The 23,608-nt window shown below is 54.5% G+C and overlaps 1 protein-coding gene across 3 annotated transcripts; it reads right to left on the bottom strand.

The window, feature by feature from the left end:
• Nucleotides 1-605: 605 nt before the first annotated feature.
• SLC41A1 (solute carrier family 41 member 1) lies at nt 606-23,552 on the bottom strand. Of its 3 annotated transcripts, XM_070591805.1 has the most exons (12): nt 22,665-23,204; nt 21,219-22,498; nt 19,980-20,999; nt 11,974-12,081; nt 10,776-10,847; nt 9,984-10,128; nt 9,712-9,858; nt 8,961-9,108; nt 7,986-8,065; nt 6,985-7,119; nt 6,500-6,648; nt 606-3,156 (listed from the first exon to the last, which is right to left on the bottom strand). In XM_070591805.1, the coding sequence occupies exons 3-12, from the start codon at nt 20,352-20,354 to the stop codon at nt 2,971-2,973; spliced, it is 1,545 nt and encodes a 514-aa protein (XP_070447906.1). In that variant the 5' UTR covers nt 20,355-20,999; nt 21,219-22,498; nt 22,665-23,204; the 3' UTR covers nt 606-2,970. The 3 variants fall into 3 exon arrangements, with proteins under 3 accessions (XP_070447906.1, XP_070447907.1, XP_070447904.1); XM_070591806.1 differs by lacking the exons at nt 21,219-22,498; nt 22,665-23,204 and adding an exon at nt 23,441-23,552; XM_070591803.1 differs by lacking the exon at nt 21,219-22,498.
• Between the last annotated feature and the right edge of the window lie 56 nt (nt 23,553-23,608).

A 23,608-nucleotide genomic window follows, 5' to 3' on the forward strand; every position in this document is an offset into this window, starting at 1 on the left:
TATTTTGGGTTTAGTATGAGCTCGGCACAGTGCTTAGTGCTCTATGTGCATTATCTCACTGAAGTCTCCTGGCGATCCTAGGAAATAGGTATAGTACAGACGAGGAAACTGAAGCTCAGAGAGGGTAAGTGATTCGCCCTAGGTCACACAAATACAAGCAGAAGAGCTGGGATTTGAACCCAGGCCTGACTCCAAACCCTTTGTAGTCAAGTGTACACTTCTACGGGCTTATGGGGTCGAGCACAGTGACGGCGTGTAGTGAGTACTCAACCAATAACAGCTGTTATTGGACCCAACCAGACTGTAAGCCTCTGCAGGGAAGGAATCCTAACCCATGGATGCTTGCACCCCTTAGCACAACGCTCCGTCCGAGGCCGAGTCAGGGTGGAGAGCAGGGACTCTGCACTGGCTTCTGGAGTATGTCCTGGGGCACTGCTGCTTGTTTCTCAATAAATGACTGATGCGTGTTTCCTATCACCCATCTCTGAATTTAAGAGATGTTCTCTTTCTCGTTAGACTCTGGCCCCTTTCTTCCTGAGGAGGGGCCAGGACTACACACAAGAGCTGACCTGCTTTCTGATGAGACACAAGAAGCACCAACCACCTAAATAAACGTCCTCTTTATTTTACCAAATATAATTTATCAGTTACGTTGACATTTGTCAATTCAGTTATAGTAACTATAAATAATTCTCTTAAGACACAGTTCTGTAACTTTTTAAGGATACGAGAGTAGACCAGTGTGGCTCCTTGCAGCCAGGCCCAAAGTACACACAGTTTGTGCAATCAGGAAAAGAAACGAATCTTCATGAAATTCAACTTCATTTCTTCCCCTCTCACCCCACACTCCTCCCTCTGCTCACGTACCCAGGGCTTGGGGCATGCCTACCTTCCTGCTTTTTTGGCAAAGGAGGACACTCCGGAGTCCTCCGGGGCAGCCTGGCTGAACTCGAGATGAGGAAGGGGTGAGTGATGGGCAGGGGTGACTGGAGATCACAGGGCACCGGCTGGGGACAGAGGGGTTGGTTTTGGTGCCTGTACAAGAGTGTGTGCAAATGTGTTTGGAGGTGGAGGACAAGACACAAGCAGGCCTGAGGGAAAAGCAGAAACAAGCACAGGCTGGTGGTAATTAACCCTGTTGGACATAACTCCAACTAGATAACCTCTGTGATTCCTTCCAGTTCTAAGGGTCTAGACTCCAGAAGGCGGCCTGGGTGGAAATGAAGGAGAGAAGAGACTGTCTCTGAAGGGACAGGGCCGGTTCCTGGGGTGAGGCATGGTGGTGGTGAGACAGGGTCACTGTCTGGCCTTCCCTCGGAGGTGGGCCCTTTAGGCTACAGAAGAGAGGCTTTATGGGGAGGCTGTGGATAGAGAGGCTGGAAAAAACCTCTGTCCAAATGCCCAGATTTGGATATGTGTGAGTGTAGACAGATTTGTGATCTGTTCAGATCGTATGGGGAAGATCCAGAGGCTCCAGCGATCCCCCAGCCTGGTACTAGGCAGAGAAAAGTGGCAGCAGTCAGTCGATGTCCAGCCTACCAGTTCTGAATCCTCTTTTAGGTGGCTGGTGAGGAGAGGGGGAGGGAAGGGGAGGTGAGGAAGGGTTGCTTAGGGGACTGAACACTGGCTGAGCAATGAGGCTGGGGGCTCTAGCTGTGGTCAGCATCGCACGGGGGTGGGATCTAGGAGGGAGCTCGAGAGGCAGAACCTGGCTTGGTGATATGGACGCAAATACTCACAGCGAGGAAACTTTCTCTGCCACGTTGCAAGGGGCACATGGCCTTTGTATCTGGGGAACGAGGTGAGGTTAGAGCTAGTCAGGGCCAGGCACACGACCTAATACGTAGCAGGCACTCAATAAAGAGCGCTCAGTGAGAGGTTTCAGACTGTGCCTGCAGGAGAGCTCCTCTTGGGGAGGCTGTGTATTTGCTGAATGAGTGAATGAATGAATGATGCATGTGGGCAGAAGCCAAAGGAGAGGAAAACTGGCCTCCATGGCATGACAGAATGAGTGATTTTAGGAAGTGACAGAATCTAAGGTGACCACGTGATCACGTCCTCAGGAGCAGCAGCAGCAATGAAACACCCGGTTGCCCTCAACCTCTCAGCCATTCTCCACATACCCATTCCTGGCCCTAATCTCAGAACCCGACCTGGCAAGCTCTGGGGAAGGTGGTGCTTAGAGACAATTAGAGATGAAGGTTGAACAGAGATGAAGAATCAGTCCTCTGGGCCCAGGGAGGATGCAGATCTTGGCAAACCTATGAGTGGACATGAGTCAAAGGGAGACCAGGCCACTGCTCATTTCTTCCTGGATGTGACAGTCAACTGGAAAAAGATCAAAGGGAGGGGCTGATGGTGTTTATCAGGCAGGGGGTAAGGGGAACATACGCAATTTGAATAGTAGTCCACCTCACTCTGTGAGAGCCAGAGGGCCTAGGTCCAGAAAGCGGAGAATAGGGCTAGGATTCTATGGGGCCGGGAGCAGCTGTCTTCTGCCCAGCGCTTTGAAGTCGGCCCATTTCTAGAAAAAGTGTGTGTGTGTGTGTGTGAGACATTTATCCCTCTGTTCAACCAAAAAGAAAAAAAGAAAAACAAATAACCAGAGCCCATGCACAAAGGGTTTCTCCTTAGGGCCAGGACTGAGTTTGCTAAAGCTAAACCAAATGTGCCCAGATCCCAGACGGAAACCCCTGCCCCAGTCCTCCTCACCAGGGGGCACTCACCATGAAATTGCACTTGGTGATTGTCTCAAAAATCTACTTGTACTGCTTATGTCAGTCCATGTGTCCTGCCTGAATTCTTGCTATACAAACTTGGCTCAATGTATAAAAATTCCCATTGAAAATAATGAGAATTTGGTATCAAAGTGAAGTCCTAGAAAGAGGTGGGATGTGGAGTGGGGTGGGGGAAGGGGAACAAAAGAAAAAATTCAAATAGAAAGTGCAGAGGGGTGGGGAGGTGACCAGGCTAGTCCCCGACATCCGTGTCTCGGTCCCCAATGAGCCAGAGGACATGGAAGCTGAGTGCTAGGAGCCCAGTGCCAAGCAGGTCCCCCAGAGCTGTCAAGTACGGGATGGAGAAGTTGTCTGGGTCCAGGCCCCGGCCCCACATCCAGTGCACCATCCAGTCTGCGATGTACAGGAGGGTCAGCACCTGGAGACAGAAAGGCCCGCCTGTAGCCACCCCCTCTCTCCAGGGGGAGCCAGAGGCCACACGATTGGACCCATTTGTTGCATCACAAGGCTTGGCTATCCACAGTCCTTCCGCTGGACAGCTCATCTTTCCACCTGGGCCGCCACTCTATGTTCCTCCACCCCACAATTACCACCCTGAGCAGATGACAGGCATAATCTGAGCCCTTTAGAAAGGAAGATGCTGCCACTTCCTGGGGTCACCCACGTCAGCATTACATTCTGCTGCCAAATTTACCAAACAAGGGGCTTCCTGAGAATCCTACTTGTTGCAGGAATTCAGCCCTCTTGTCTCTAATTCTGGGTCATCCTATTCCCAGTCACTCCAATGCCTGCAACATCATCTTGACCTCTTCAGGAGCCTGGCAGGGGGCTGGGGGTTGCAGCTGGCTTTTCATACAGGGCTTTCTCCTTGGAGCAGAGTGGAATACGGAGTGTTGAGGCTGCTGCTGGCACAGCTGTCCGAATAATAGTTGATTATCCCAAGCTGTCTTCCTCCTGACCCTTTCCATTCTGCTGTTGTGGGCTCAAAGAATGCAGATTTATTTTAACACTAGCCTAGCAAAACAGAATTATGAATAAGTCCGCTAAATATAAAGCAGACAGTGCATGTCAATTCAAAAGACATTCTGGGTTATCTGCTGCTTTGATTGAGCTGTGCCCTGGCTTTCCTTCCTTTACTACAGATAATTAAGAATGATCTCAATTAGAACTTTGCTAGAGGGCCCAGGACCAATAGCATCAACAACAGCTGAGACTTGCTAGAAATGCAGAATCTCAGGCCCCACTCTGGATCTCCTAAATCAGAATCTGCATTTCAGGGGCTGGCCCCGTGACACAGCGGTTAAGTGCGCACATTCCGCTTCAGTGGCTGGGGGTCCACCGGTTCAGATCCCGGGTACGGATGTGGCAACGCTCATCAAGCCATGCTGTGGCAGGCATCCCACATATAAAGTAGAGGAAGATGGGCACGGATGTTAGCTCAGGGCCAGTCTTCCTCAGCAAAAAGAGGACGATTGGCAGCAGAGGTTAGCTCAGGGCTAATCTTCCTCAAAAAATAAAACAAAAGAATCTGCATTTTAACAAGACTGACATGCACTTTTCAGTTGGCCATGCACTTGATGGAGACTGCCACGAGCAAGTGGCCAGGCCAGCGTCTCCTATGCGCTGTGCACCACTCCTGACGCTGGGGCTCCCTAGATGACTGCATGGGGTGAGAATGAAAAGGTTTCTGATGGTGAAGCCCCACCAGTCTCGTGGGGGCTCTATCCTTGACAGTGCTTTGCAAATACTGTGGTATGTAAATTCTGCCCCAAGGGGCTCAGATGCAGGAACCAGAGCACCTTGGGGGATCCAGAAACCAAAACTGATACCTATTTATAGGCAAACTTGGTTGCTCTCCTGTCTTCTCTCCAAGGAAGCCGGACGTTACAGTTCCAGCAGCCTTTGCATTCCCCCTTGCCCGGCACACAGCCGCCGTGTACTCCTGCGGCCCTGGCCCTGGCCCTGGATGAGGGCCAGTCCCCCATAACTTTACACCCTTTCCAGCAGCTGCAGAAGGGTCCCAAATAAAGGGCGTGCCCAGGAGGACTTCAGGAGGCGCCCCAGGAAGGAAACAGCAGCAGCTGGCTCTACATTCCAGCCTCCCGAACAGGCCCTGGGACACATGGCTGGGAGGAGGTGGCAAAGGGATCAGGAAGGCCCTTTACAGGGGACCAAGTGCCACACTCGGGCCCTCCCCAGGCCTAGAAAAGACAGCAGAGGTGAATGCTCCGCAGGGTGTTTGTAACAGGTAATGGAGCCAAGGCTTATCCTTCTCAACACAGCCAAAGTGAATCAGCTCCAGCCACGGACCCTCGGCATACCTGTCCTTCCCCTTTCCACCAAGTGCACTTAACTCCAACCTGCAAGGGAACATGGCGCCTGGGTAACTGCTGTGGGGACAGCGCACGTGGGTGACTCTGAGCCCAGCCCCTGCCAAGATGTCCTAACACACACTTTTCTAAAGTCAGGGTGAGGGATTGGAGGGGTGAGTGTTTACCAATAGGGGAGTGGCTCAATGAAATGATGGTACATCTATACAACAGAATAGAACGCTGCCACAGAAAATCAAGGTACTCTTTTCCTTACGTGCCAATGTGGAATGACCTCTAAGATAAATTGTTAAGTGAAACAAAGCAGGGTGCAGACAGTTTAGACAGCATGCTACATGTGTATTAAAAAAATGAAAATAAGAAAAAAATATATGTTTGCTTATATACATATAGCATAAGCTTGAAGGATACAGAAGCAATAAATAGCAGCGAAGGCCTGTGGGAAAGAGAACTGGATGGCTTGGAAATGGCAGAATAGAAGACTTTTCACTGAGGTTTCACTATGAACCTTTAAAAAATTGTGAACTACGTGACTGTTATTACCTATTCAAAAAACAAACCTATAGAAATTTAAAATGCAATAATAAGGCGAATGTGGCTCTGAAGGGGCAGCAGGGGGGCGCCTTGTGGGGCTGGAACAGCTCTGTATCTTGACTGTGGTGGGTGCACAAATCTACATGTGTGATAAAACTGAACAGAATTAAACATTCACACATGTGTGCATGCACACACAGAGACACAACACACATGAGTGCATGGAAAACAGGTGCAGTCTGAATAAGCGCTGTGGCTAGTACCCACGCCAATTTCCTGGTTGTGCTATTGTACTGTAGTCATGCGAGACCTTATACTGGGGGAAGCTGGGTGAAGAGTACAGGGGATCTCTCTCTACATTTTTTTTTTTTGCAACTTCTTGTGAATATATAATTATTTCAAAATAAAAAGTTGAAAAAATGTAATAATGTACCAGGGGAGTGTGTCATAGTATTAGAGAATGGCAAGGCTGGACAGGATCCTACAGATTACCTAGTGTAGTGGTTTTGACACTTCTTCAAGCTGTGAATCCCTTTATTCAAATGAAATCCCCCAAAGAAGCACAGTATGCAGAACAGAGCTGAGTGGCGCTCTGGGGCTGGGGGCTGGCGGGCGGTACCCCACCACCACCTGCCTGAAAACCACCACCTCTGGTCTGTTCCTCTCCAGTTACAAAGGTATCACTGAGGCTCAGAGACAACACACTGAGCCATAGTCACACAGCATGTCAGTGAGCCTGCTGGAAACACAGCCTGTTCTCCTGAGCCTGTCCAGTGTTTATCAGCCACCCAGTCACGGAGAAGGAGGTGGTAGAGTGTCTGTGGGCCAAGTGTGGGCCTCCCCTCCCACACCTGCAGGGCAGCCCTGGCCTCTCCCGGTGCCCCTGCCAGTCCATACCTGGAGCAGTGCAGCTGTCATGTAGAAGATGATGAAGATGAGTGTGAGAGTGGTGTGCCCACCCTGCATACAGCTGATGGTGTAGAGGAACACCAGGTGTCCTGGAACCACGAGGAGGAAGAGGACCCGGGCCGAGCGAGAATTCACATCTGGAGCCCGGGGAGAGAGGGTATGAGAGGACTGGAGGAGGACACCTGCCTCGTGCCTTTCAAAGTCAGGAGGTACCACACGACACCCCAGGGCAGCACACAGCTGCCTCTCCAGCTGTCTCTCCCTCTCTATCCCACGGTCGCCAGCCTGCAGGGCGTCCCAGGAAAGGACAGCCTTCCTGCCTGGGTCCTGCCCTCCAGAACAGATGGTATAGCCTAGCAGAGAAGGAGAGCCTGCCCCCCCAACCCCAGCTGTTTCTTCAGGGAAGTTCACTGATTGTTGGCCCCTCCCTCCAGGGCTGGAATTGGCCTAGGAGGCTGGGACTGTGCCATTACCAGGACTGAAGAAGGTGGTACAAGGACTGGGACAGCGGCGAGGGACTTGCTCAGAGTTCTCCCCTGGCATCCCATTCATGTGGAGGAAGGTGGAGATGCGGCTGGCCTGCACGGCCACCAGATTGCCCCCAACACCTGCAGAGACACATAGATCTTAGTCATGGTGGCAGGGAGGAGTGGGGAGGGCATGACCCATTCACCAGTTCCCAGGAGAAGAGTGAGACACTAAGAAGGAAGACAAAGGCTCCTCCTCCCTGCTGCGGAGCTGTGGCAGTCGCACGTCCCCCTGGTATGGCTGAGTGCAGGGACACAGGCAGCTCTGCAGACTCAGGGAGCCTGCCTTCTCCACCAGCGCAGTGTGTGCACCTGCCGTCCCACACGGCCGAGGGGACGAGGCCTGGCCTTGCCTCAGCCTCTCTCCAATGCTCTGAGCACACCCAGGCACCCAACGCTCACGTACTGCTTCTAGTAACCGGTTTCAGGTATCAGGTTGGAGCTCTGGAATCTGGTAGCTCTCCTAGGAACTGTGCTAGTTACTCTGTTCGCCCTCCCACCTCCAACCTAGTCCCTGCCCTTCTCAGCCCTGGGAGGCTGATTTCTACAGACTGTGTCACCCAGGCTCCCTTGCTGGCTGCTTCTAATTAGGCTTGTTCAACAGGAGGCACCAAGAGGCAATCAGAGAGGGTAGGAAGAGAGAAAGGTCATCTTTCCTGATCCCTCCCTGATTTTTGGCAGTGGCTTACCCCCACTGGGGGCAGAGGACGGCTCTCTCTGGGCTCCTATAACACTCCCTTTGACCCTTGAGGACTAGGTCTTTGTACAGGTGCTAATTTCTGGGTCCTTCTACCCTGCTCCTACCTCTGTGAGCAGCCCCTTCATTAAAGTCTTGAACTACCTGAGCTGGATTCTCTTGCCTGCTGGAACCCTGACTGACACAAAGCTCCCACATCCTCTTCTCCTGCCCTCTCCTTTCCCCCTGGCAGCTGATGCCAAGACCTCACCATTAATCACAGGCGTGAAGACAGCCATCCCTGCAAAGTTGGGGTCTGAGACAGTCTTGTCCAGGATGAGGCCTCCCACGCTACACAGACACAAAGATAAAATGACACAAAGACCATTGAAGGGTTCTGTTCTGGCTGTGGGTTGAGAGGCCCAGGCCCCAGTGGCCTTGGAGGAGGAAGAGAAGCAAGGGGGCTCCCAGGAGTCCCCTGTCTTCCAGTCCTCGCCTCCCTTGCCAGAACCAGCGGCTGCTCCTAACGTTCGGATTGGCACAGTACCCCCAAACAAGCTGGTGGCGCCGGGGCAGGCAGGCGCCTCCTGGACCTATCTTCCAAGTGGGCTGGAGGAGCGGCCCACAGGCTACCTGCCTGTGAGGACCTCTGCCATTTTGCCTGCTTAGTATTTATTTCCCCTTCTGGTAACAGCACTGGGCTCTTCCTCAGGGAACGCCTCTCTCAAACCCAGTCACTGGTCCTGGTGACATTGCTCCAATGACTGCTAGGCCTGAGGCCCATTCAATCAAAGCATCATATCCCTAAGCCCAGTGACTGGTTCAAGCATAGCCATGTGACCGGATGAGACCACTGAAATTCTATAATGGGAACTGTGGAGCTGTTGAGACAAAGGATCTCACTCTTCCCACTGGAATTAGTAAGAGTAGGAAAAGCATAAACCTGGAACTACAGGCCATCACAGGGAAAAGCAGAGCCAAGAGACGGAGAACCCTGGGGCTAGGATGAGATCATTTACACCCCTGAGACCAGCTGTGTCTTTTTAGTTCCCTAAGCCAATGCATTCTGCTTTTCAGGGAAACCCATTTCAGATGGTTTCTGTCACTTGCAACTGAAGGACATGTGACTGATACACTATTGGAGGCATTTCTAGGGTCCGCGCCACACTCCCTCTCCAAGGCTTAAAAGGGAGTCTGTGGCAGGGTAGGAGGAGGGTGAGAGTGTGAACCAAGGGCCCGAGCCTACCTGCTGATAGCCATGGCAATGATGACAGGCTCCCAGCCCGAGTACAACACCTCCCTTGTGGCGGGGCTCCGTCGGGCCAGCACCACCCAGACAGGCAGCAGGGCCACGAAGAAAACACACACCAGGGGATAGATGTATTGCCAGTTATCTGAGAGAGGCAGAGACCAGCGGGAGGTGAGCGATGTGGCTCCCCGCTCTCAGCCTCCCCCTGGCTCAGCCTGCAAATGTTCCAACAGATCAACAGCAATACCACACTAACTGCCTGTAAACATATGACCTCATGTGATCCTCACTGTAATCCCAGGAGGTAGGCGGGGCCAGCCTTTTCCATTTTGTGGACGAAGGCACCAGGGTTGACAGCTCCCCAGGCACTGGACTTATTAGGGGCAGAGATCAGACTCTATGTTTCCTGCTTTGATCCCCAGGAACCACTGTCTCCCCTCTCCTTCTTCACTTTGCATGCAGACTCCAGCCTTCTGTTCCTTTCCTTTCCCCTTCCCACCTCACCCTCCAAGGGAAGCAAGAATCCAGGACCCCGCAGAAACTTACTTCTCAGATACTCCCCCTGCTGCCTGAACTCGAGATAAGTCCTTAGCCTCACCTCCCTAAAGTTGAGAGTTGTTATAAACTGCGATCTAACCAAAGAGTTAAGAACACAGAAGAAATCCTTGCATACTTGCAAACCCACTACCATCTCTCCTAGTCCCACCTAGGAGTCTACCCAGGTCACACTCTGTGGCCTCAGCCTCACCTTTCTCCAGATAGAGTCCCCAGCTGATGCCTGACAGCAGCGCCAAGGTGATGAGGTCGCCCAGGCTGGCGGCAATGGGCGTGGCCACATTGTCTGGGTTGATTCCAATCTTTCGAGAGCCAATGATGACCCCAATCATGATCATACCTGGGGAAGAAGAAGAGAGGGTGAGGCAGGGCGAGAAGAGATAAAAGAGCATCAACAAAAAGAGAGACTGGAGGTGAAGGCCCAGTTGAGGCCTCTGGGGCAGCCTCCCCACTCCCCTTCCTTACCCAGTACCAGGGAGGCAATGAAGGCCGTGGCCACACTGCTGGCACAGAGCAGGAAGGCATGTGGGATGCTGAAGTGGCCATCAGGGATCCAGCCAAAGACGACGGCTGCGATGGATGCCAGGAAGCCCACCACTGTGGCCTGCACCTGAGGAGGGGAGAGCCCCGGGAGCAGGGAGCAGAGAGCTTCGTAGCTGAGGTCACTGAGCACTTAGCCAGACCTCTTCCTGGCCCTCAGCAGCCCCAGGAAGCAGGCTGGGTTGCACTGTCCAGTCTTCCCAAGCTGGGAGGACGTCTTTATTTATTTAGTTTCACACTGCACACTAGTACTGCGCAGTGCGCCCTGCAGGAGCCCAGCACATGTTACTGGCTGAACGCGTGTCCCTCTGGGGATTGGGGTGAGGTTCAACAGAGCCCAAGACTTCAGATCAACGACAAGGCCTGGAACTCAAGGAGGAAGCCTCCCAGTCTGTAACCTATTGGCCTTATTGGGAGATGGGACAGCAGTGGTGGAGGATACTCCAGCACTCCTGAGTCTGCTCTGGGTCTGATCTGTGAGGATTCAAGCCCCCTGCACCACTGGGAGCCGAGAAATGACACAGGAGATGCTGGGGCCCTCCCCATCTTGGCTGTTTTCCTGGGAACCTGGTTACCTCCTCGAGCTGCTTGGGGAGAGGCCAGCCCAGCCGGATGCTGGAGCTTCACTCAAGAGTCGGCTGGGGCTGACCTAAGCCTTTCAGATTCCTGACTAAAAGGGGAAGCTTAGTCCACCCTCTCTGGTCCCTCCTCTCTTACCTGGATGAGAGCCATGTTCCCAGTGATCATCCGCCAGAGCTCCTTGGGTGTGTCCATGTGCCCGATGTTGGCCTGGGAGAGGGAAGGCACGGGGCTGGAGCTCCAGGCTGGAAAAGGCCTGCAGCTCCATCCATTAGGACCCTGCCAGGATCAGGGGGCAGTGCATGCAGCCTAAGATTCTGGGACCGGGACATGACCCCTAGGGAAAGTGAAGCAAGATCGGGGGGGCTAGGGTGAGAGGGAAGGAGCTAAAGAGCCTTGAGCTCCTGCGGCGGGGTGGGGGCAGGAAGGGGGCGCCCAAGGCAGCCTCCTCTTCTCTCCTCCTCTCAGGACAGCCACTGGGCAGAGGCAGATTCCAGCCTCAGTCTCGCTCATCTGGGTAGCCCACTTCCACATGGGTCAAAATGACCTGATCTCCGGCTCTGAAGCCAGCTTGCTATCCTAGGGAAGGAGAGGTCAGTGCTGGTACAGGACTGAGGCCACAAGAGTGTATGGGAAGGAGTGAGGGGCACAGAAGTAGGCCAGGAGTAGGGCAAGTTGGGACGGGCTAGGCTGGCTGCCACTTCTCTCTGTTACCTTCTCCAGATTCACGGCCATGCAGGGACATCCCTGCCACCTGGCTCTCCTGGCCTCCTGAGTTTTATTGCCTCCTGCCTCCCACCCCACAGCCCTGTATCTGCTTCAGTCTCTGAACCATCCTGACTGACCTAAGGGGTTGTGGGAAGTGGGAGTGATGAGCAACCCTCCTCCATCTATTCCCTTAAAGAAGAGCAGGCTGCCGCAGGGGAAAGGGAACGGGACGGGATGGGGGCTGGGAAGCCCTGGCTCTGCTCCTGCCCAGCTGCAGCGCAGGGCTAGAGATCAGAGGAAGCCCCCATCTGTGCAGGTGCAGGGACCAGCATGAAGCTCGCCTGTCAAAGCTGCACAAACAGTCACGAGGTGAGTTTCAAAGCAGGGGGTGGGGCAAGAGTCCAGGGACGGCTTGGACATCCAGAGAAGTGGAGCCTGGGAACCACTCTGGGCAGGGAGCCTCTGCCCAGGAGCAGGACACCCGGCCTGGGATCTCCTTATACCTTCCCACCCCAGCCCCACACTCTAGGCCTGGGCAGTTAAGAAAGGCCCGTAGTGACCTCCCAGCCTGGCTTTGTGCTGCCAGGAGTCCTCTGTGCGCCGCACTTGTCCCTGCCAGGACACTCACTGCAGTGGAGAGCCTCGATGCCAGGGTCATCTCCAAGTTTCCCTTAAGCCCCAGCAGCGCAGGCACAAGGATGAAGACCTCTGTCACCTTCTGGAAGACTTCCCAGTGCTACAAGGTGAAAACAGAACCCAGGAATCAGTGCCCAAAGGGCTGGTGTCAAGGCTGAACAGATATTCTGGGACCAGGGGCTCGAGGAGGAAGCAGAATCAGCAGGGAGTGAACACACCAGCACCTTTCCTCCAAGAACCCCGGAGCCAGACGGAGCCCCTCGTGCTCCACACAGCACAGCCCGCTGCCTGCCCCGGAAGGGGGGCGTGGAGGGTCTTCCAGTCAGGAGACCCTAGCCTGGCTCTACTTCCTCTGCCTGCTTTCCGGAGCCAGTGTGAGAGGATGGTGAGCCCCACACAGCCGAGTCACGCAGGCTGGCTCACAGCCCAGAGCTCCTTTGTGACCCCCCTCAATCTGCAGTCCCCAACCCCTCAGCCTCCAGTCTGGTTTGTTGGGGGCCTCAGCCTGGGGGTGTTGTCTCAGCTGTGGAGAGTGGAGCTCCACGGGCCAGGCTGAGCAGACTAGAGGGTTTGTTTGGTTTCTATCTCCGAGGGCTTTGGGCCTCAGCCACAGCAACTCTCCTCAACAGGTTCTGAGTGAGGACTGGTTTGCGAGAGGCTTTTTACTCCTCCTCTGCACTCCCTCACCCCACAGACCTTGCCCAGCCTGTTAGCGAGGAGAGGCAAGGGTACTCCTGCAGGCAGAGTCAGGAGACATGGGAACTGGTCCCGAGGCCCTCAGGCCTGGCTCTCCTCCAGTGCCTTCAGCTAACGTCTGTCAAGGAAGGACGGGCTGAGTGCTCTATGTGCATACTCTCATTTCATCCTATCAACAGCCCACTCAGGTAGGGGCTATTTTTATCCCTATTTTGTCAGTGAGGAAACTGAGGTTCAGAGAGCTCTACATTACTTAGTGCTAAGAGGGAAAAATGCAGGAGCTGGGATTGGCTATTTGAAAGCGACTTTAGTTGCAATTGAAACTGAAGACTTGCAAAAAAGGCTGGGGTTGCATCCCCCTCCCTGGCCCTGGCAGCAACGTGGGGTCCTTTATTTGTTCCTTTATTTAAGAAGGGAAAGCCTTCAGGTTTGCGGGGGGGCAGGCGGCTATACATAGGTTGATGAGAGTACCACGGTGGGGGCGCAAAGTGCCGTCATGTGCAAGGGCACTGGACTGAGAACCCTGGGTCTCCTCCAAGAGACCACAGGGAAGGGCCTCATGCTATCTCCCCAATATCCTCCCCAGATAGACCTCGGGGGGACCTTAAACAAGTTACAAGGGCCTCAAGCTCCTGACTAAAATTACACTTCAGGGGCCAGATCAGACGGTCTCGAGATAAAGGCAATTCCAACACTGACACCACAGTTAAGGATGAACAAGGCTGCAAATCAAACCCACAATGAGATGCCACCTCATGCCCATTCAGAGGGCTACTATTAAAGAGCCAGAAAATAACAAATGTTGGTGAGGATGTGGAGAAACTGGAACCCTTGTGCACTGTTGATGAGAATGTAAAATGGTGCAATCACTATGGGAAAAAGCATGGCAGTTCCTGAAAAAATTACAACTAGAACTACCATATGACTGAGCGATCCCACTACTGGGTGTGTGTCCAAAAGGACTGAGAGCAGGGGCTGGAAGAGATGTCTGTACACCCATGTTCACAGCAGCGTCACTCACGACAGCGAAAATGTGCAAGCAACCCACGCGTCTATGGATGATGAATGGATAAACAAAATGTGGCATATTCACACAATGGAATATTATTCAGCCTGAAAAAGGAAGGAAATCCTGTCACACGCTACAATATGGATGAACCTTAAGGACATTATACTAAGTGAAATAAGCCAGTCACAAAAAGACAAATACTGTCTGACTCCACTTACATGAGGTCCCTAGAGCAGTCAAATCTGTAGAGACAGAAAGTAGAATGGTGGTTGTGAGGAGCTGGGGGAGGGGCAAGAGCAGTTAGTGTGTGATGGGTTTAGAGTTTCAGTTTTGCAAGATGAAAAAGTTCTGGAGAATCGGTTTCACAACAATGTCACTATACTTAACACTATTGAACTGTACACTTAAAAATGGTTAAGATGAGGGAGTGGCCCGGTGGCCCAGTGGTTAAGTTCACGCGCTCCGCTTCAGTGGCCCAGGGTTTCACAGGTTCGGATCCTGGGCGTGGACACGGCACCGCTCATCAAGCCATGCTGAGGTGGCGTCCCACATAGCACAGCCAGAAGGACCTGCAACTATGTACTGGGGGGCTTTGGGGAGAAGAAGAAGAAGAAAAAAAAGAAAGAAGATTGGCAACAGATGTTAGCTCAGGTGCCAATGTTTAAAAAAAAAAATGGTTAAGATGATAAATTTTATGTTGTGTTTTTTACCACAGTAAAAAAAAAAAAAAGATGAGCAAGGATATCAGAGGGGACTGGACCAGAGCTAGAGACCAGGGAGGGTGGACACTGGGGAGTCCCATAAGGCGAGGACCTCTCTTTTCCTGTCAGAGTTCTTCGTGTGTGGGGGTGGGCTGGGGGCAGGAGAGGTTCCCACCAGGACTCTGGGGAAAGGCTCATTTCATTAGGGCTACAGCATACCCTTACCTGAGCTCCTGGCCTGGCCCCTCACAGGTGGGGGGCCTAGGATTCTCTAGGGAAGCCCCTCTGAAGACAAGGAGGGGAAGAGACACCCCCCCGCCCCCCCGCCCCGACAAAGGGCCCTGTCTCAGCAGCAATTAATGAGCTTTCAGGCACTCTCAGGAAGAGCCAGCTCCTTGCAAACACTGGAGGGATGTGAATCCCTTCTCACCCCCGGGCCCTCAGAGGGAAGGCAGCTCCGTGGGCCCCATCTGCCTGGAGGAGCTGGGGCACTGCTACTTTTGGCCGGTGGTACACACCACTGGGGTTCCAGCTCCCTGCAGGCCTGGCCTCACTCTGCCCTGTCCCCTCCTTCCTCGCCTCAACTGGACTGCAGCTCCAGAGAGAGGGCTCTTCTCCCCTCATGGAGGGGCCGGACTGCGGGCTGTCAGAGCTCCTCCTAGAGCACAGCCTCATCCCCTCCTCACCACAAAACATCTCCCCCCTGGCCTTCCAAGCTGCCAAGTCTGTGAAAAGCTGTGTTCTCTAGGTAGGAATGTGTAATGTGTATGTACTGGCAGAGTGAAAAGGCCTGGAAAATACTCTGACTGCATGCAGGTAATATTTCCTGAATTATTTGTAAGGAATATTGTCCGTCTTTATGATTATTTAAGAAAAAATATGTATGAAGCTCAGCTAAGCCCCTCTGGCTGCCACTATAAGCACGCCCAAATTCCTCCACCTCCAGCACACATGCACGTTTGCTCTCCCTTGACTACATAAGGTCCTAGAAGGTATGCGGTTTTAGTAGCAACAAGATGAGAGACAGACAGGCAAGTGGAACAGTACACAGTAACAGCCCCTAGGCAAGTGTCTTCCCCAGCTCCAAAGAGTACAGCCTGGAACCTCACACTGCCTGGCCCCAGCCCAGCAAAGCCCTGAGCTGGCACTTGGGTCAGAGCAGCCAGATCCTACACACATACCTTCTTCAGCCACAAAACCCTCTGAAAGATGCAGCTCAGTCAGGGGAGTCCCTGACCCGTGCACTCACACAGGGCTCTGGGAAGAGATGCTGGTGATGTGGAGCCAGCCCGGAAGCAGGGTGGCTCTGAGGTCAGGAGTGGGCAGAATGTGGCAGGGGCAGACAGTGACTGTCTTTCCTTCCTCCGTTGGCTGATTCAGGCCCATCTGTTCATGCTGGCTGGGAGTGCCTGTCCCTGAAGTCAGAGCCGTCACTGAGCCTTCGCCCACGCCTTCCTGCTCTGCTGTGGGTGGAAGAGGGCACGTTCTGCGAAGCACTGCCCGGCTCGGCAGGGGACGACATCTACAATTCCACTGCTTCTCAGAAATGCAGCTCTTCCCTTTCTTTCTGTCCCTGGCGGGGGCTCATAATTCCCTGATATTCTAGGGGTGTGGAATGAGACTGCTCCCCCAACACTCAGAAATTATTCTGCCTCAGAGCAATCCCCCTAAGTCTCACAAATCAGGGGCCCGGCTGGTCCCTCTTTCTTGTCCTTCCATCTTGCCTCTTCCCCGCCTCACCTCCTCTGGCCTCATATACTGACCCCCGCCAGCCTCCAAGTGTTCTGCCCTGAGCCTTTTTCCCCTCCAGAGGGGTAGCAGCAGGGAAGAAAGTCACAGCCAGGAAGAGCTGGAATCAAGACATGAAGACTGAAATCCCTAGAGAGAAGCTCTAAGCACCAGGCTGTGGGAGAACCTGGGAAGTTGGGCTGGAGTTGACCTTTCAAGGTGAGGACTGAGTTAGATCTGACTGGAGTCAGCCCGGCCTTCACTGGTCTGAGGCCTCCCCTACTGTGCCCCAGGCATCTTCTGGGTGTCCAAGGAGAAGCACCTCAGGGCAAAGCCTGGATATACAGGGCTGTACAAAGTTTGAGAAAGAGGTGGTCAAGTGAGACGGAATCTGAGCTCCTGCCCAGGCAGCCCTGGGAGCAGGGAGGGGCCGGCTGCGAGAAGAGCGCTTCTTTCCCCCTCCACTTCCCCAAGTGCACACTTGCCATCCACGTTCACCTTTGCAGACTCTTCCGTATGCAGAGCAGGGCAGAGAAACCAGAGGAGGAGGTGTTTAGGGAAGGGGAAGTCTACTTTCCTTGAAATCCTCAGCAAGTGAATTTTTGCTGTTAGTGCCCGGAGTTGATCCCGCCTCCTAGCGCTCTGTGGTCAACAGAGCGGAACCCTGGCCGGTCTTTCTGCGCCATCCTCTCACCTTCCGGTGCTCTATCAGACAATGCTCCGCTGCTGTTCAGAGGGCTTTCATGGCCAATTTTTTTCAGAAGGGGGTGGCCAGGTCCTTCTTCCTATTCTGTCTTAGTCTGGAAGCTCCGCTGAAACCTGCCCACCATGGGGGACCCTGCTGGTGTTTGAAATACCGATGGCAGAGCTTTGGCATCACAGTGACATGCAGCTGCCACAGTATGACAACCGACAGATGGGTGGTGTGGTTCCCTGATCAGGAAACAAACCCAGGCCACGGCAGTGAGAGCGAGGAACCTTAACCACTAGACCACCAGAGCTGGCTCCAGCTAGTGAACAGTGAGTTAAAACAAGGACCTAGGAGTCCCACCTGTCTTAACACAGCTGGGAATTCCAGTGAAGGTCAGCACGCCACCTCTGGCCACCCCCCCATCCCTCAAAAGGCTGACAGGAAAAGGGAGCGAGAGGCCCTGCAGCAGCCTCTGAGCAAACGAGGGGGCAGGGCACAAAGATCTGCAGTGTGGATGCACCCATATCCCAACCCCTTCAATTCCAACATCAGGCCCACTCCTGCTTTCCCTCCAAAAAGCCACGGTACGGAAGCCGGAGCAGACCACAGTCCATTTACCCTTTCCCTGCTTTGGGCCAGTCCACCAGCCCCTTATCTCCCTGCAGACGCTGGCTGTACACGTTAAGTGGAGAGGAGGGTAGATAAGAGGAGACAGAAATGGGCCTTCCCGGAAGAGACTGGGTCTTCTGCAGTAGTGGGGAAAGATGAGGGGCCCTGGACAAGGAGACATCTGCACCAGCACGGCCTTCTGCTCAGCTGCTCTGAGACACTGAGACTACTCCACAGCCAACTCCTCCAGACAGCCCCATCTCCCAGGCCGTCCCAACTCTGTCCCACGGAAGGCCATCTGAGCTTGTGAGGGACATGCAGGTGCGAAGCCTTAGAAATCGTCCTGCTCTTCCTGAATCTGAGATTGTCAGTCACCCCTTTTGCTCCCCTGGATGTGGAATAAAGATCTCTCTGTGGTCCCACGTCCTGTCTTTCTGTACCACCCCCTCCCATGATATCACTGCAGCCATCTGCACGGCCTGCTCCAGCCCAGCTGGGGCAGGGAGGCTGGGGGGGTGACAAGGACAAACCAGCCATTGTCATCCATACCAACTGGCCCTCACTCTGGGGTGAGCCTAGGTGCCACATGGAGGGCAAATGCTGGCCCTTGATGGGCACTCTGGTTAGGCCCCAAAGGTTTCCTACCTAGTTCTCTCCATGTCCCAGGCTCGTGGGGGTGGGGCAAGATGTCAAAGCCTTTTCCAGCTCTAGAACTCTCTGAGTGTGTGGGATGGCAGAGGGCTCCCCATCCCTTCTAAGAACTTTTGTTCTTGTTCACTTCAGAATATAACTCCAATTGTTCCAGTTTCCAGTCCACCCTGTTCTTCAAGGGGAGACAAAGAGAGCAGACTCCTCCCAGAGTCTTTAACCAGCTGGTGAACCATGGCCACGGTGATGGCCACAGAGGGTACCAGCGCAAGCTTGGAGGAGCCAGATGACCAGGGACAAGTTAGCCAATCCCTCTAAGCCATAAACTCCCTCTCTACAAAATGCAGATGATCATGGTTCCCCCAGAGGAGCCCAGCAAGTGCTCCCCACTACCATTATCATCATCCAGAAAATAAAACAACCCTCTCCCAGTTCACCAGCAAACCAGAACTCAAAAACTCTAAGAATGAGAACCAAGGCCACAGGAAAGGGATGGAAGAGGTGGAGAAACCGCTGCCCCAGTCTCATTGCTCCTCCTCCCACGACCCCACTCACTGCCCAGGAGGAGGGGCAGCCACTAGTGGAAGAATCCAAAGCCCGCCCTCCCAGCTCCAGGCTGGCTTCCTAACCCGCAGGGGGGACAATCCTCCACATACAGGTTAGGGGCAAGGGGAGGCCGAACAAAGCACTTTGGCATGACATACACACCATCCTCATTAGCAAGCGAAGGTTCTCCTGAAGGGGTCCAGGGGACACCTAGAACCAACCACACTCCGTTCCCTGGGGCACAGGCATCACCACACGCATTGTTTACAGGGTTAGCTTGGCACAGGGGAGGGGATGCTGAGCTCCACGTCATCCTGAGAGATCTCATGGTCAGGGACACACTGGGGCAGAGGCCAGATCTCCTCCGGCCTCTGTATTTCTCCGAATACCTAGGACAGGGGCCAGCACTCAGCAGGAATCTGATCCATGCTAATGACTGACTTGGACAAACCCAGCACCTTCAGAAAGCTCTGCTCGCCTTGCTGCGCTTCAAAACCTTCACCTGGAAACAGGACTTTAACTATCCCTCGGACCTAGAGATTCCAGGTAAGTCCTAAACGACAACATGCTAACATGGCATATCCCTGGCTCTTAGCTTCCAGGTCCTGCCAGTTCTTATCCTGAATTCTACTCAGTAGCTTCAGAAGAGCCCTCTTTGCCCAGGGTAGGTTCATGAAAGACAGGTAAGGAGCAAAGAGGAGGGACTGGTTACATCTGCCTCGGCCTGGTTACATTTTGTCCCCATAATTAGCACTTCTGGGTCTTGCCATGCCTACACCCCCAAATCACGCATCAGACAGCATGGGCCCAACCCCATTCCCCAAGGAGACTGCCAAGGTTACAGGCAGAGAAGCAACACAGAATGCTTTTAAGAACCTTCCCATTTAATCTGAGACCCTCTTGGCAGCTGGACAAATTCCTGCCCAGCAGGAGGATGGAGAGGAGACTTGAAACTGACCTTTCTACTATGGGTATCCTTGAAACCCCAAGTGAAGGGAAAGGAGAGCATAAAGAGGAGACTCATCTAAACGTCTCCTACTGAGCTGGGCTCAGCAGGAATGCTCAGGAGGGACGCAGGCAACAACCCTGTTCCATCTCTCTTCCAAGCCGGAGCTCTGGAACCATTCCTGCTTCTGTTAAGCAATAATGCCCTGACCATCTCTCGAGGGCTAATGGGCTTCCTTGAGGCTTCTGTAGACAATAACTAGACCAAGAAGAACCTGAGAACATGATCCAAAGGCAAACAGTATTCTAGGAAGCAGCAGCTGCTTCTGACAGGGAGGTGGAGAGAAAGTTCCAAGAGTTAGTTTCCTAGGAGGAAAAGGTGGCCCCACAGCTCATGGTCAAGAGCTGCCATACCCAGGTCCTACCTGCACGATGTCCAGCACCATGCCAGCAGCCACAGTCCCAAAGCCTGCCAGGAGGAAGGGAAACAGCACTTGCAGCCCGATGGAAAAGGAGGTCTCCTTGAGTGGGGACGGTGGTGCAGGCCCATGGTCTGTGCTGACGTCGTCACTTTCATTGCTCTGGCTCCCATTCTCCAGCAGAGCGTCCTCCTCCCGAACCCCCTTGGCGTTGGCCCGAGACTCAATCACCACCACCTCTACCCCTGCCCCATCAGGCCCCAGGAACTCCGAGGTCTCGGCCAAGGGCTCTCGCCCGGGGCCATCGGAAGAGCAGGGTGAGGCAGCAGGGCCAGTCCCATTCAGCTGGTGGACGTCCTTCGGCTCTGGCTTGGAGGACATGACGGGAAGGGAGGAGGGGTGGGGGAAATTTCCTCTTTCTTGCTTTCTCTCTCCCTGTCTAACTCAGGGAAGAACTTAGTCTTGGGAGGAACCCAGGCTTGAGTGCCGTGGGACCTCTTCCCACGGCTCTCCGCTCCTACTAGGCGCTGCAAAAGCTGATCCACCAACAGGCAGCCCCATCAAGCACTGAAGCTGCGAGCTGGAGGGAAACGCGCGAGTCCTCGCCAGCCTCTGCAGCCAGCCAGGAGGGGTGTGGATGCCTGACTCTGGCCGGCCAGTGCTACACTTGTAGAAGCGATCTGGCCTCTTATCTTCTTTGGTTCTCAGCAGCAGGCTGCTCAGGACAGGACATCCAGAGTAGAAGAGCCCAGTGAAGTCTGGGGTGCCCTCCGAGGTGGCCCTTCTTTCACAAAAAGTAGCTTAAGTTCAAATCTTTCAGAACGCAGCCTCGGCGTGGGGCTGCGGCTCCCTCCCACGCCTCTGGCTGGGCTCCTTCAGCTGCCCACAGCTCCTCAGGCTCCGCTGGTCCCAGGGCAGTGTCTGCCGTCTCTTCCCTCTCTTCCAGAGATCTCCTTCCTTCCTGGGAAGAACTTGTACCTCCCCAAATCCCTGGTCCTTAAAGTTACGAGAATCTGTGTAGAAGACCTTACGTGAGAAGGAAGAAGACAAGAAAAAGAGAATGTTAAGATACAGCAAAGGACAGCTCCTACTGGGAGAATTCTCCCACAAGGTAGGCATAGAGTTTGCTATTTGCCTCCTTCTTTCCACTAAAATTACTCATTCCTGCGCTGTGACATCTGGAGGCCCAGCAGGCACTCTCTCTGCATCTTCCCATCCAGCAACCCACCGCCCCACAGGGCTCACCACCATGGTCAAGAGCAACGAGATGTGGCCAGCCTGGGACCGGGAAGATGCTGCGCAGGGGACACCGGCACTGTCCTCTCAGCAACTGGCGGTGGGCAGGGATGTCCTGAGGGAGATGCCTTCTTGAATGCCCATTAAGAACCCAGGATTGTTTAAGTGTGGTCTCCCAGTGGGGTCACTTACAAATTCAGTCACAAACTCCCTGCCACACAGCCACCCCACTGTCGAAAGTGATTGTTTACAGTCACAAGACAGTGGCACTGGGCAAAGAAACAGGGAGAATCTGATCACTGAGTAAAGGTCCCAGACCCCCAAACACCCTAGCCCCTGAAAAAAAAAATAGAAGGACTCCCTGGGCAATGGGGCAAGCCTGTCAGACCAAGGCCAAGAGCCAGGGCCTACCCACTCCTGCCCTTGAGAGTCAACAGTGTTACAAAAAGCTCCGACGCAGGACTGGGATCCAGGCCTCTGTCTCGAGTCCTCTCCCTGCTCTGGCCTGTGAGCTTGTCAGATAGGATGAGGGAGTTATCTCAGGTTGAAGAGAAAGAGGGTAAAACTGCTGGTTATTATGCACACATTTCAGTTCCCTCGGTTTGCCCTGTTCCCCAGGGTTACTGAGAGTTGGATATAATGGAATTCTTAAAAAACAAAAACACAAAAGCACCAACTCAAAAAATAAGAAATAAAACAAAGCAAAACAAAAAGCAGAGCAGCACAAGCCAAAATGCACTTGTTCCCAATGCACGCCTCTTAAGCAGTGACACCCCTGCTTTTCCTGCCTCAAGGAATCCCCAGGCCTCAATCCCACCCTATTCCATTTCACCAGAACAGCTCTTACAAGGAAAAAAATAAATTTAAAGAGAATTCCCCTAGGTAGGATGAATAGGCCCTAAAGTATTCAAACACAATTAGTCAACTCGTTTGGGAAAGGGTGGACCAAACTCCAGTTAACTGGCCCACGAGAATTTCCTCTTCTATCCACTCGAGTCACCAGGACTCCCTTTGCCAGTCTCCTTAAACACAGCCCCCTGGTTCTTTCAAAGACCCTCCCTAGAGATCCAGGAGGAAACCTCTGAGCAGGACAGGGTCCACTGCCCCAAGCCAGAAAAGTTTCTGAGTCTGCCGAAACTTGCCCCGCCCTCCCGTCGTCCTGGCAGGCCGCTTAACCTGAAAGGGGGCTCGCAGGCAGAGAAGCCCGTCCCTCCCCGCCGCCTTCCAATAGAGACCTCAGACCGGCCGAAGGCCCTGCGATGAGAGCAGCAGAACCGAACCAGGATGCCCTGAGGACGGGACGAAAAAGACCTGTTTTACTATCCCCAAACCCAGGGAAGGGGAGGAGTAACTGGGTGGCCTCCTCGCCTCTCTCCGACTCAGACTCAGCAACCGCACCGCGCGCCAGGGCTCCCGCCTTCGGCCCCCCCGCGCCCCCGCCCCAACGGGACTGACCTGCCCCTCGCTCCGGAGGAAGGGGGGCGCCTGGCGGGCGGCAGCAGGGACCCGTGGTCTCGGGGGCTGCAGGGTTCCCCCCCTTCTCATCACTCCTCCTCCTCAGCCGTCCTCCTCGGCCCCCGGCGTGCCCCCCACACCCCTGACCAAGGTGAGCGTCCGGCCGCGACACCCGGCTCGCTACATTTCGCCTCTGCGTTGCTGCCAGGCCGCCGCTCCGCTTCCACGAGGGGAGGTGGCCGGGGCGGCAGGATACCGCCTCGGGCCTGGGCGGGGGGACGCGGACCGGGCACCGGAGCCGAGCTCGCCGGCCCCTAACCGCTTCTCGCCCGCGGACTCGGGCCCGAATGCTCCGCTGCCGGCGGCAAACGTGATCTGGGGCAGACTGGGTGGCACCCCCTCCTCCATCAAAAATAGGTTCCGGATGGACACCTGAGGGAGCCAATCGCGGACGGGGCAGGGGCGGGCTTGCCGCGGCCCGGCCCCTTTCCTCGCGTCGGGGCCCTGGAGGCGGGGCGCCGGGGAAACGCCGAGCGGGGAGTGACGGGAACCGGCCCCGGCTGGAGGCGCCACGGGCTCCGGGGCCCCGCGCCCGCCGCCCGCCGCCCGCCGCCCGCCGCCCGCCGCCGCGCCGTTTAAGGGCATGTGTGTTCCCTTGCGCCTCCGGCCTTCGGGAAGAACGGGAAAGCTTCTCGCGCAGCCAGGCGCTGACCCCGCGGCCGCCGGCGCATCCCGCGCCCCTTCCGCGCGCTCGTACCGCGGGGATCCGGCCCTACCTTGTTCTTGGACACGGCGCCCCCCTGCTGGCTCGTCACCTCGCGCTTCCGCCAGAGTGCGCGTTCCTCTGAGCAAATGGCTCAGCCCTGACGGAACCGGCCTTAATAAAGTCCCAGCTTTGAAAGGGGTGGGGACGGGCGGGCGGGAGGGAAAAGAGGTCAGACTCG

The sequence above is a fragment of the Equus przewalskii genome, chromosome 23, assembly GCF_037783145.1.
Source record: "Equus przewalskii isolate Varuska chromosome 23, EquPr2, whole genome shotgun sequence".
Classification (NCBI taxonomy): domain Eukaryota; kingdom Metazoa; phylum Chordata; class Mammalia; order Perissodactyla; family Equidae; genus Equus; species Equus przewalskii.